The sequence below is a fragment of the Salvelinus sp. IW2-2015 genome, linkage group LG1 (assembly GCF_002910315.2).
Source record: "Salvelinus sp. IW2-2015 linkage group LG1, ASM291031v2, whole genome shotgun sequence".
In the NCBI taxonomy this organism is placed as follows: Eukaryota; Metazoa; Chordata; class Actinopteri; order Salmoniformes; family Salmonidae; genus Salvelinus; species Salvelinus sp. IW2-2015.
Window position 1 is genome coordinate 24,768,300 of NC_036838.1, and position 14,199 is coordinate 24,782,498.

Below are 14,199 nucleotides of genomic sequence, written 5' to 3' on the forward strand. Positions count from 1 at the left end.
TTCTGCACCAACAGATCCACAGATGATGCAATCTCTATTGCACTCCACACTGCCCTTTCACACCTGGACAAAAGGAACACCTACGTGAGAATGCTATTCATTGACTACAGCTCAGCGTTCAACACCATAGTGCCGTCAAAACTCATCACTAAGCTAAGGACCAAACACCTCCCTCTGCAATTTGATCCTGGACTTCCTGACGTGCCGCCCCCAGGTGGTAAGGGTAGGTTACAACACATCTGCCACGCTGATCCTCAACACGGGGGGCCCCTCAGGGGTGTGTGCTCAGTCCCCTCCCGTACTCCCTGTTCACTCATGACTGCACGGCCAGGCACGACTCCAACACTATCATTTAATGTGCTGATGATACAACAGTGGTAGGCCTGATCACTGACAACGATGAGACAACCTATAGGGTGGTCAGAGACCTGACCGTGTGGTGCAACAACAACAACCTCTCCCTCAATGTGATCAAGACAAAGGTGATAATTGTGAACTACAGGAAAAGGAGGACCGAGCATGCTCCTATTCTCATCGTTGGGGCTGTAGTGGAGCAGGTTGAGAGCTTCAAGTTCCTTGGCGTTCACATTACCAACATGGTACACCAAGACAGTCATGAAGAGGGCATGACAAAACCTATTCCCCCTCAGGGGACTGAAAAGATTTGACATGGGTCCTCAGATCCTCAAAAGGTTTTACAGCTGCACCATCGAGAGCATCCTAACAGGTTGCATCAATGCTTGATATAGTAAGTGCTCGGCCTCCGACCACAAGGCACTACAGAGGGTAGTGCGTACGGCCCAGTACATCACAAGGGCCAAGCTTCCTGCCATCCAGGACCTCAATACCAGGTGGTGTCAGAGGAAGGCCCTAAAAATTGTCAAAAACTCCAGGCACCCTAGTCATAAACTGTTCTCTCTGCTACCGCACGGCATGCAGTACCGGAGTGCCATGTCTTGGTCCAAGAGGCTTCTAAACAGCTTCTACCCCCAAGCCATAAGACTCCCGAACAGCTAATCAAATGGCTACCCAGACTATTTGCATTGCCCCCCCCCCCCTCCTCCTCTTATATGCTGCTGCTACTCTGTTATTATCTATGCATAGTCACTTTGACAACTCTACCTACATATACATATTACCTCAATTACCTCGACACCGGTGCCTCCGCACATTGACTCTGTACCAGAACCCCCTGTATGTAGCTCCGCTATAGTTATTTCCTGCTGCTATTTAATCATTTGTTATTCTTATCTCTTGCTTTTTTGGGGTATTTTCTTAAAACTGCATTATTGGTTCAGGGCTTGTTTCTAAGCGTTTCACTGTAAGGTCTACACCTTTTGTATTCGGCGCATGTGACAAATACAATTTGATTTGACTGGGATATTAAATGTCTGATAATAGTGATATTATTAACAGGCGCTCTCACCGGACAGCAGCATGGGGTCCTTCTCCAGTGACTTCCTGACTTGGTCTGATTCGCCGGTCAGTGAGCTCTCATCGATCTTCAGGTCGTTGCCCTGGATCAGGATACCATCAGCTGGCAGCAGGTCACCTAGGAAACAGTTACACAGTTATATGACTGCGATATACAACATCTCATCATATACCCTACCTTGGTGCATTTGGTCAATGTGTTAACTCATTATATTGGTTCACTGTATCCTGTCTGTGGAATATTACAGAATGTTGAATTCAAACTATATCTCTCACCGCGTTTTAAAGGAAACCTGTCTCACCGCGTTAACGGAACCCTGTTTCACCGCGTTTTAACGGAACCCTGTCTCACCGCGTTTTAACGGAACCCTGTCTCACCGCGTTTTAACGGAACCCTGTCTCACCGCGTTTTAACGGAACCCTGTCTCACCGCGTTTTAACGGAACCCTGTTTCACCGCGTTTTAACGGAACCCTGTCTCACCATATTTGATCTGGGTGATGTCTTACCTTGTTTTATCTGAACCATGTTTTACCGCGTTTTAATTTAACCATGTTTTAATGCGTTTTAAATTAACCATGTCTTACCATATTTGATCTGGGCGATGTCTCCCGTCACCAGTTCGGACACGGGGATCTGGATGACCTGGCCTTTGCGGATGACGGTGAACTTCTGCTCCTGCTCGATGCGGTTCTGCAGCCCGCGGAACTGCTTCTCCTTGCTCCAGTCATTAAATGCTGTCACCAAGACAACGATTGCCACGGAGAACAAGATGGCGGCGCCCTCGATCCAGCCCGCCTGCGCCTCCCCCTCATCCTCCACTCCCGACGCTGTCTCACCACACACTGGGTAAACCAGAACACAACCATGTTTAATAACAGACCAAAACACCACCAGGTCAATGAAACAGAACCGACACCCGACCAGGTCAATAGAACAGGAACAAAACATGACCAAGTGAATAATACAGGACCAAAACTTTAACAAACTCCCAAAAACACTCTTCATTCTCCCACCTGTCCTAACTGCCCCGGGTTAGGGTGTACTACTCACGCTCGCTATCTCCCCCAGGGGGGTGGTAGAAGGACAGGCCCAGGGAGATTACGGCAGCAATCTCCAGGATGATGAGAGTAACATCCTGTAGGGCCTCCCACACCAGCGCCAGGAAGGACTTAGGTTTTTTAGGAGGGATGAAGTTCTTCCCAAATGCCGCGTGGCGCTTCTCCAGATCCACTGGGTTACCAGACAGACCTGAGAGAAAGGGAGGAGGAGGAGAGGGAAGAAAAGGAGGAGGAAGGAGAAGAGACAGTTAATAGAGTGACCAGTTATCACAGAAATGCATATAACGAGATCAAAACAATAGATGTTGAATATATACACTCACTATAAAGGTATGAAAACATATTCCAACCTGTCAGGGTTAGAAGTCTTTAGGGTATTCAATAGGAAGTGGTGTAAAGTACCTAAGTGAAAATACTTTCAACTTTTACTTTACTACATTCCTAAAGTAAATAATGTACTTTTTACTCCATCCATTCTCCCTGACACCCAAAGGTACTCGTTACATTTTGAATGCTAAGCAGGACAGGAAAATGGTCCAATTCACACTCTTAAGAGAACATCCCATGTCATCTCTACCGCCTCTTATCTGGGTGACTCACTAAACACAAATGCATTGTTTGTAAATTATGTCTGAGTGTAGGTGTGCCCCTGGCTAACCGTAAATAAAAGAAAAAAGAAAATTTTACCATCTGGTTTGCTTAATATAAGGAATTTGAAATTATTAATACTTTTGATACTTAAGTATATTTAAAACCAAATACTTTTAGAATTTTAATCAAGTAGTATTTTACTTTTACTTGAGTAATTTTCTATTAAGGCATCTTGACTTTTACTCAAGTATGACAATTGGGTACTTTTTCCAACCACTGTCTATAGGTTGCTGTATAAGCCTCGGTACAAATGTCTAAAATTACTTTTGTAGTGAAACGTCTACATCACCCTTTCTTTATCTGAGGATAAACATGACAACAATGGCTGTTGCCATACCAAACAGAACCAAGTAGAGATGACAGTTCAAACACACCCATCCACACCCCATGTCAGCCTCCCGCTGTTGTCACAAGCTGCTAGACAACCACTGCCAAAGACTTTGCATTTCAGTTGGACAAAACCACACATCGGTCCGACAAACATAATATCCCTTTTGTACATTTTTTTCATCAATCAAACCGCTAGATCATCTGGTATTGTCCTATTAAGACAAAAATATATTTCATACATTCTGAGTAAGATATCACCTCATGGAAATCTTATGATTCATAATTGTTGCAAATAAACCTAGAAAACTGCAATAAAAAAAAATACAAAATGAGGTCAGTCAATGAGAACCCATGAGGCGTTTGAAATTATCACAAGGGTGTTGAACTCATTGGGTGCTCCCAAAATGGCAAGCTACTCCCTATGAAGTGCACTACTTTTGACCAGGGCCCATAGGGTGTCATTCGGGATGTAGCTGTCATGACTGTTTCCTGTCCTCTGGGATTGAATGTCAGCAGGATCAGACAGTGAATCAATTATGCTCTAGTCATTCCCACATTGGTCCAGGATTTAACCACTCTCCCTGCTTCGTCCAATCTTTCAAATCAGCAGCTTTACACTATGTCCTTGTTGTATCAATCTCCCTCATGTAGTTCAAGGTGTATTCAAATAGATCCGATACTGAGATATGTGGCTAGCTATGGATAACCGGAGTGTGTAACTGGTGAGGTGTATAGGATACATAGAGAGTACAGCACACTAACAGTTATACAAGATCAATACGTTCAGAATACATTTAGTATTGACATGGCTAGTTATGGTAGTGCATGACTGGTGAGTAGATCCACAACTAAAGACAGCTAACATGCTGATGTATTACAATAGATTGAATGCTGATATGCAGAACTGTAGTTAGCTATGCTAACCGGATAAATGTGAGAAGGAGCTGGATAAGCAAAATACAGTATACAGAGTCAGAGCCCTCCACGACAGATGCCCCTTAAAACCACCATCATATTGCTTTCCCGCTACTGTGAGCCAGCTGGACAACCGGAGGAGGGAGGGATGGAGGGAGAGAGAGGGGGGCAGGGGGTGGGTGAGGCAGTGGGGAAGAAAGGCAGAAGGTGAGGAAAGTGTGAGGGGGGGGGGACTGTTACGTTGCTAAAAACAGCTTGCCGTAATGACGTCACACCACCCAAAAATACTTTTATGCAAAAACCGTGTGTCAAATAAAAATGTAGTGGTTGAAGTCTTTCCATTATCCATTCGGGCAAATTGCATATTAATACATTGTCGACAGTCTGTATACCCTCCCACTTAACTGTTTCATGTCTCAGGAAGACCACAAAAGCTGCATGGATAGAATGCACTAATTGAGTAATATTTGCCATATTCTAATAATTTTCATGTGCCAATGTATCCCACCGGTCCGTGCCATGGCGAAACTTGCATTCCTGTAGATCTGAAATAATTTGATGACGAAACTTGCATCCAGCCAACCAGAAAATCAAGATGAAGCAATTCAGGCATTCCTGAAAGTCAAGACAACCCTTGTCCTGCAAAGAAGCATTATTTTTATAGTTTAAAAATAGATTTAGCAAGCAGTAGGAATTTAGAATTTAAAAAAAATGGGGAGTTCAAAAAACATCGTTCCCATTATGATTTTTCGCAATAAAGAAAGTTCAGCAAAATAGAAATTCACCTGTCGAACAGATCTTTAGAACATTTCTCCGACAGTTGCCGTTACCATTAAACATGTCGCATAGTTTTTTTTGTGACATTGCTTTTGTCAAATAAAGTTGGGTCAATGGAAATCTGCCTATAGTTTTGATACAGCAACCTCCGATAGCAAACAGAGAACCTTCTCTGCATTTACAGTACCAGTCAAAAGTTGACACACCTACTCAGTCAAGGGTTTTTCTTTATTTGTGCAAAGCTTCCATCAAGGCAAAGGGTGGCTACTTTGAAGAAACTCAAATATAATATATATTTAGATTTGTTTAACACGTTTTTGGTTACTACATGACTCCATGTGTGTTATTTCATAGTTTTGATGTCTTCACTATTATTCTACAATGTAGAATATAGTACACATAAATAAAAACCCTTGAATGAGTAGGTGTGTCCAAACTTTGGACTGGTACTGTATGTTAATGATTTCACATAGAATGGAGCAGGTATGGTAGGGAGCATTGAGGCAAAGAGATGGGATTTTCGTTGTAAAATGCATCTGAAGATTTTATTTAGCAGAGTTCAAACTGTCATGTAAAGCATTGCTATCCTGTTGTCTACTATAATAAAGTAAACATCTAACATTACTTCATGCTTTGGGGCTCATTTAGAATTTAGTAGCCTATGCATAATTGATTGAGAAATACCACAGCCCTAAAGTGAACAGTTGAAATGAATCAAGACAGCGGATAGGATTCGATAAAAAGTTAAAGATTCTGTTACATACTGTCTATTTCATTTTTTGAAATGCAACACACACTCATAACTTAGATGTCAATCAACTATGGAACAACATTGTTTCATTTAGTGACCGGTGTGTTAGAACAGTTTACGTTTTATTAAACAAAGACAAATTACTAACCATGTCTTCGTAGGTTTTGCAAATTGACATGCATTTCTGATAAGGCTACACATCAGCATGGTGTTGACAAAATGTGTCTGCCAAGTAGAAGTCTCCTTTTGACTGTCACTACGCATACTATAGACCTAAATTACTTACATCTAGTAGCATAATACAATGGTCATAAATGGAATATACACAATTTACGGTTATTGTAGAAGATATTAGAACTGTACAAGAAGCAAACATTAGGTTTGATGACAGCGATTGTTTTCCATGCCCTCCTCCGTCGATGCTACTTGTTCAGCCTAGAAAGTGGACAGCTGAGGTCCTCTAAAGAGAAGATGGGCTAGAATAAGATGTCGTCATGACTTTGCCCCTTTGGGTGAGGGTCAGAAAACACCTTTTCTCTCTCTTCCCCTCAGCAGTTTATGACCCCCCCATGAATACCGAAACTCTCCCTCTCCACTCTATAGAATGGACTTTGCAATAAATCCTTTGTTACCACAGAGAGAGACTTTGCAATACAGTAACATAAAAAGGTTGGAGAATGGAACAATATTTCTGTAATCCAACCAGTTGAAAGTGTTCGTTGGTACATAAAGAATATGATGTCAGATCAGTTGTCTGGGACATTATATCTGATGATAGGACGACATACATTGTATCTTGGAAAGTCTATTCATTCTAGTTATCAGATTAAAATGGAATTGTTGTGCAATTTAAATGTTTAAATATGAAACTATTTGTGAAAAGATAAAATGTCATTTTAGCCTTCTAAATGAGAGAATTGTTTTCATAAGTAATTGATGCTCATCCAGGGGCCACGCCCATGTGAACAGACATTGGTTGGAGAGGGATGAAACACGCCCTTCTCTTCCCCAGTATAAAGCCCCCGTGACCCAATTCACGTCAGACTAAGCAAGCTGTGGTTACGAATGGTTAAGACCCCTACAAACGATAAGACTAGAAAACCATCCCACGTGGAGCATTGGCTACATGGCTGGAAATGGTCAAACTCTGAGACTATCGACTCACTACAGAAGGAGTGAGAAATTCTAGACGACACAAATTACTAGACTGCGGCTAGAAATTACATAAACCTAGGACGAGAATACCGACAACCGCCGAAGCAACGATTCCATGAGAACATTTCTGAATGGTACTCTGAAGTATCCATTCTAAACATCTACAACCACGAAAGACTTTGTGACTTCAATGAAAGTTAATCAGAGACTCTGATGAAGCCTACAGGATGATCGAGGATTCCAACAGAAGACAACAACGACATACGGGCGTAAATATAAATTGCAATTTCTTTTCGAATGAGCAGCCATTCATAGGCAAAGGATTAGCATTTCAATGAATAAAATTATAGACTGTGTAATGAATCCATTTGTCTTTCCCGCTCTCTCAGTCCCACCCCTTTCCCTTTGTCTACCAAGCTGTCATATCGGCTTAGCCCACTAGGGACTTTTCCATAATTGTTAGTAACAAATATCTACTGTTTGTTTTTATGTATTTCTGTGATTATTTAGTTAGTTAGTAAATAAATAATTAAGCCAATTTGTATATTGCTGATTCATAATTAATGCTAGGGTTCCTGCAGATAACCAAGAATCTTACGACCTTCAGATGAGACTGATAGAAGGTAACAATTAATAATCATGAATGGAAGACTAATTGATAAGATATGAAAATATCTGAAGAGTCGATTCGGGAAATAGGGACAAAACAAAAATCCCGTGGTGCTCTGACTTCCTAGTTAATTAAAGTTTACACGATTAGTTTAATTGCGTAACAATAACTACACAGAGAATTGATTTGATCAAATTACAGTCTTCACATTTAAGGATAGTAAAGACACGACAATGTCTACCATGGGACATTTGTCAGACTTGAACGGTCATTTGAACAACAGTGGTATATTTACACGATTTAATAACATATCAAATTTCATAGGAAACATTATACCCATCGTATATAATGGATATGTTTGAGGATTCTCCATGACTTTCTAGTAACTATAGAAATAGCTATTCATGTCAAATAAACACACAGTTCAATAATAAATACTACGTGATTATAATAGACCATTTGCATACGGTTTGGATAGTTTCAGAAAGCTTAGGCCTACTATACTCACACAGCCTTCCAGATGCATGCCCACTGATAAGGCAAAGAACTGCATTGCAACTCCTTCATGGTTAAATGATCTATCTTGAACGGAAAACAACAACCAAAATATGAATACATTCATTTAACAAGCTGTTAATGGCACAGCAAGCTAATGACACAAGCATGAATACACCGGTGGTTTCAAATAAAGCTATCTTAATGTCACTACTCACACAAAGGTTCTCTCTTCCTATCTGATCAACTCTCACCATCTACACCAGAGACGACACAGACATTGTCGGGCTATCGTGACAAATGCATGTGAGGACTCTGTTGAAATGGCACTCTCACTCCTTCCTGTTGGAGGGAGTGATACTGAACAGAGTCCACCGCAGTGAGCTAGTGTGCACTGATGTCTCGCTAGCGGGTTGGGGGGCAGTGTTCAGAGGAATGACAGCGAGCGGACACTGGAGCCCCCCATGGAGTGGCAAGCACATCAATGTGCTGGAGCTCAGGGCAGTTCGCCTGGCACTCCAACAGTTCCTGCAAGAGAAGCATGGAAGGGAAGCATGTCCTGGTCAGATCAGACAACAACGCGGTAGTGGCGTATATCAATCACCATGGCGGACTGAGATCACAGCACCTCCACAAAATGGCTTGCGAGTTCTTGCTGTGGGCTTAGACCCCGGTTAACGCACATCCACTGGGTCTTGAACCGGGTAGCGAACATGCTTCCGAGAAATGGCCTGCTGAAGGAGGACTGGAGTCTACACCCTCAGTTGGTGTTAGAGCTGTGGGAAAGGTTTGGGAGAGGGCAGGTGGACCTGTTTGCATTCATTGTCCCAGCTGGTTGTTGATGTCGGACAACAAGATCTTAACTATCTGAATCAGAAATTATAAATTAGGGTTGGACTGAAAACCTACAGGACAGTAGATCTCCAGGAAGAGGATTGGGCAATCCTGCTCTAGGCCCTCTGTGTTTGGATGACCTCACTCACGATTGGCCAGCAACAACACTTTGTGTTCCCACCATTTCCCCTGATCACAGCTAAGCTAGACAGGGTCAGCTTGAAGGGCCACCGGCGGCTCTTGATAGCCATATACTGCTCTCCAGGTTTATGAAGGGAGTTAGACGTCTGTGTCTAGTGAAGGCCCCTTCTGTGCGAAAATGAGACCTTGACGTGGTGCTGTCAGCACCTTGCTAGGCAACCTTTTGAGCCCCTGGAGTTAGCGTCTTTGAAGCACTGATCCATAAAGGTGGCATTTCTGTTGGCTATTACCTCTACTAAGAGGCTTAGTGAACTTCATGCTCTTTCAGTGAGCGCTGAATGTTTCCGAATGGGTGCAGACAAGTGGAGTGTTATCCTCCGGCCTAGCCCCTCTCATGTCAAAGGTCCTGTCTGACAGACATGTGAACCGGCCCTCGCATTTATCCGCATACGCACCTTCCATGGCTGCAAGTGGGCTGGGTTTTTACCCAAGTTTGCTGTGCCCGGTGAAGGCACTTGACACTTACGTTACACGGACTAAGACAATACGACAGTCGGATCAGCTGTTCGTATGTTATGGTCAGAGAGTCCTGGGGAAGAGCCTATCGAAACAGAGACTCTCACATTGGATTGTGGACACTATTACTACAGCATATCCGCTGGCTGACCGGCCAGGTCAGGATGGCCGTATTGGGTGTTGCCTCCACTTCCTTAGAGGGGGATGGAGGGACACAGCAACCATGACTGCCCTGAGCTCAGTGCTACAAGATTTTGCTCGTCTGGCCATGCCTAGTTCATGATTAATCTGGTATTGTGATACCATATTGCCCTCCAGGACACCTACACCACCCGATGTCACAGGAAGGCCAAAAAGATCATCAAGGACAAAAACCACCCGAGCCACTCCCTGTTCACCCCGCTATCATCCAGAAGGCGAGGTCAGTACAGGTGCATCAAAGCGGGGGCCGAGAGACAGAAGCTGTTTTTCAATCTCAAGGACATCAGACTGTTAAACAGCCATCACTAACATTGAGTGGCTGCTGCCAACATACTGACTATAGCCACATTAATAAATAAAAATTGGATGTAATAAATGTATCGCTAGCCACTTTAAAACAATGCCACTTTATATAATGTTTACATATCCTACATTACTCATCTCATATGTACAGTATATACTGTACTCTATACCATCTACTGCATCTTGCCTATGCCATTCGGCCATCCATATATTTTAATGTACATATTCTTACATGCTGACCAGACTCGCGTCGCTAAATACATTTTGAAATCCATGTTATTCAATTCTTGCACCCACCCACGTGCCATCTCCTCATTGGTTATACCCACGTGGGTGATTGAACAGCAAGCTAGCTAAATAGGACAAATTAACATTAGCTAGCAAGTGCAAGCTAGCTAGCTAAATTGCCATACATGTTTAATGCTTTTCGACCTGTCATTGGTTCAGTTTGTTTTGATATTTTAACCTGCGTGTCGTGATCGCGTTTGGTGTGGGGGGGGCAAAATTAATCTATGCACGATAGTGCACGCGTGCAGCCGGTTTGGGTTCCATGTTATTCATTCCTTTACACTTGTGTGTGTGTATATAAGGTAGTTGTTGTGAAATTGTTAGATTACTTGTTAGATATTACTGCATGGTCAGAACTAGAAGCACAAGCATTTCACTACACTCGCATTAACATCTGCTAATGTGTATGTGACAGATAACATTTGATTTGATCCAATATAGTGCTACATAACGAAGGTTACGTATGTAACTACGGTTATATGAGCTATTGGATCGCTCCAATCCTCGAGTCTACGGCGTCTCGAAAAAGGACATGAGGTGGGAGTCGTGCGGCGGCAGCTATTTAAGGGGGTCAGCCGTAGCACTGCCTGGTACACTTACTCGGAATGTATCCTGCCGAGTGGAATGACGCCATATTGGACTGATCCAATAGCTCACATAACCGTGGTTACATATGTAACCTACGTTTCTATTTGTTTGTTTCTTAAAAATGCAACTATCGAACCGCGAGAGTTTGGACTTCTGTTTTGAAGAGGATGAGTCTAAATTGCATTTCACTATTAGTTTTACACAAATAATTGTAAATATTCAATAAAACTGCCAATTGGTAATTTATATTTAAAGTACTGATGATGGGTGTACTGTTGCTTGTATGTGTTGTGCCCGTGTGCTTACTGTGACTGTCACCCTGATATTAGCCACTAGGTAGCTACTTCTGACACGTTGCAGGACAAGTAGTGCTTGGCAAGAGGGAGTGAAGGACACTGTATCCCGGTGTTGTTGCCGTTCATGCCCTCCGCATTGAATAGACGGCATGTACGTATCAAAGTGACATCTAGATGGTTATCAATCAGTCATTTCTTGTTTAGGTTCCTATCCTTCCAAAAGTCAGGGCTACAGCTACCGCCGGCCACACCGTGATAAAGCTGCCCAGTGGGAAGGTTGGCAAGGACCTCGATACAAACACCGGTGCACTGGTCGCCATGTTAGCTACCGCAAGCAATACAGATTCCCAGGCACCTCAATACAACCTAGACATTCGCACCGATTTATTGACTCGTCATGCAGCCCAATCAGCCACGGCAAAACGGTCTTGAGTGGCAACAAATCTGCCCAATTAGCTGATTCCATACACCCACTCGCCCATTCGCCGGTCGCCACATTGGCTTGCAGCTTGCAAACCCATACTTGCTTTACAGCCCTTACCAGACTGATAACCATGTAGCAAACATCCATGTAAGCTCAAGAGATCAGGTGGCTTGTGAAGCTAGAGGAGGAATGTACTGTGGACAAATAAAATGAGGAAAAGGAAGGAGAAAAAAAGCCCCAAAACAAAGCACCGCTGCCAAGCGCTCTCTGGTTGGCTATCTGTCAGGATCTGAGTCTAGTCTGGAGATTGGGTGCTATCAGAAGTGACAGAGTATTGTCTGTGGACACTGTCTGCCTAGAGTCCTGTTCTGTTAGTCTGGCCTCCCAGTTACCATGATAAATGTGAAGCGTTGCTGTCACTTTTTCATCCCTCTATTTCCATGGGCAGTAATACAGGAGCAGGTGCAGAGGGAGGAAGGGAGGGAGGGAGGGAGGGGTCGGTGGAGAGGAAGAGGAAAAAAAGAGGTATAGAGGAAGTCATATGGAAAGAAAGGAAGAAAGAGAGAGCGAGAGAAAGCGAGAGAGGAAAACTGAAAGGAAATCCATCTTGACGCAGCCTGACAGAAAATACATACAAGACAACCATCGTTCAGTGAAGTCGAGGGGTTATGGGATGGCAGCCGCAGAGGGGGCCAACGAATAATTTGGGAGAAGTTGCCGTGGAAAACAGAAGAAGCGAATGATGAGGTGTCTGGGATTTCAGGGGCATCGTCTGCACACAGACAAACATGACACAGCAACGGGTTGTCAGGCTAGGCAAAAACGACACTGTTACAGTCTGAAGTTGCCAGGTTGAGTCAAAATCACCATTTATAGCCTTTAAAAAATTTTTTTTTTTTTACATTTAACCTTCATTTAACTAGGCAAGTCAGTTAAGAACAAATTCTTATTTACAATGACGGCCTACCTGGACGACACTGGGCCAATTGTGCGCCGCCCTATGGGTCTCCCAATCACTACCCGATGTGATGCAGCCTGGTTTCAAACCAAGGACTGCATTGACACCTCTTGCATTGAGATGCAGTGCCTTAGACCGCTGAGCCACTCGGGAGCCCAAATAGTCTGAGGCTAAAATAAATAAATAGGTGTTTTCATTGTCACATACACTGGATAGGTGCAGTCAAAAGCCTTTATAGTATTGGGTTGCCAGTTTGGGTACAAATCTCTTAGTGATTTTTTAACAGGGTATTATGTGGAATAATGTATTTCTGTGGATGAAACATAACTTCTCTGAATAGAAGAACACATTTCTGTGAGTAGCCTAAAACATAAATCAAAGCACAAACTACTTATCAAGCAGCATGGCCACATGCTGATTACATGGGTTTCTGTTGAAATGTGTATTATTATTTGCTCACTTTGCATTTTATGGGAACACATGCCTTCTCCTGACACTTGCTAGTGGCAGCAGATTTGCAGAGGAATGCGCTGTGAATGTAAAGATGACGACGTCAGACTTCCCCTTCAGAAAGGGGAAAATGGATCGAGTTGACGAGATTATTCTCTGTAGTCTATAGCCCCCAAACTCAACTCTGGACCTCGAAGCCAGTTCCACTGCTTTTTATTATATTTTTCTACTCCAATCAGGGACTGATTTAGACCTGGGACACCAGGTGTGTGCAATTCCTTATCAGGTAGAACAGAACCAGCAGGCTCCGAACCTCGAAAGGTAAGAGTTGAATACCCAGGGGCCCAGTTTCCCGATAGCGATGGAATTTAGGCTTAGGAGTGTTTTAACGATGCATCTTTCCTACAACGGTCAAATATTTAACATGCGTTTCCCAAAACACCACGCAGAGAGAACGGTCGCTACGTGCATTGTTGGAGCATGTGTCGATATACAGTTGAAGTCGGAGGTTTACATACACTTAGGTTGGAGTCATTAAATCTCATTTTTCAAGCCACTCCACAAATTCCTTGTCAACAAACTATAGTTTTGGCAAGTCGGTTAGGACATCTACTTTGTGCATGACAAGTCATTTTTCCAACATTTATTTACAGACAGATTATTTCACTTATTATTCACTGCATCACAATTCCAGTGGGTCAGAAGTTTACATGCACTAAGTTGACTGTGCCATTAAACAGCTTGGAAAATCCCAGAAAATGATGTCATGGCTTTAGAAGCTTGTTCCTGTAGTAATAGGCTAATTGACATCATTTGAGTCAATTGGAGGTGTACCTGTGGATGTATTTCAAGGCCTACCTTCAAACTCAGCGCCTCTTTGCTTGATATCATGGGAAAATCAAAAGAAATCAGCCAAGACCTCAGAAAAAGAACTGTAGATCTCCACAAGTCTGGTTGATCCTTGGGAGCAATTTCCAAATGCCTGAAGGTACCACGTTGATCTGTACAAACAATAGTACACA

General features: G+C 43.0%; 1 protein-coding gene across 7 annotated transcripts in view; it reads right to left on the bottom strand.

Annotated features, from left to right (window-relative positions):
- Positions 1-14,199, bottom strand: part of LOC111963489 (plasma membrane calcium-transporting ATPase 1) — a 160,006-nt gene that overhangs the window by 79,064 nt on the left and 66,743 nt on the right. For all 7 annotated transcript variants that reach the window (XM_023986978.3, XM_023986985.2, XM_023987002.2 and 4 more), the window contains 3 exons: positions 2,487-2,684; positions 2,021-2,278; positions 1,427-1,552 (listed from right to left, as the gene is read on the bottom strand). In XM_023986978.3, the coding sequence (XP_023842746.1) occupies positions 1,427-1,552; positions 2,021-2,278; positions 2,487-2,684 (582 nt within the window). The remainder of the gene's footprint in view (positions 1-1,426; positions 1,553-2,020; positions 2,279-2,486; positions 2,685-14,199) is intronic.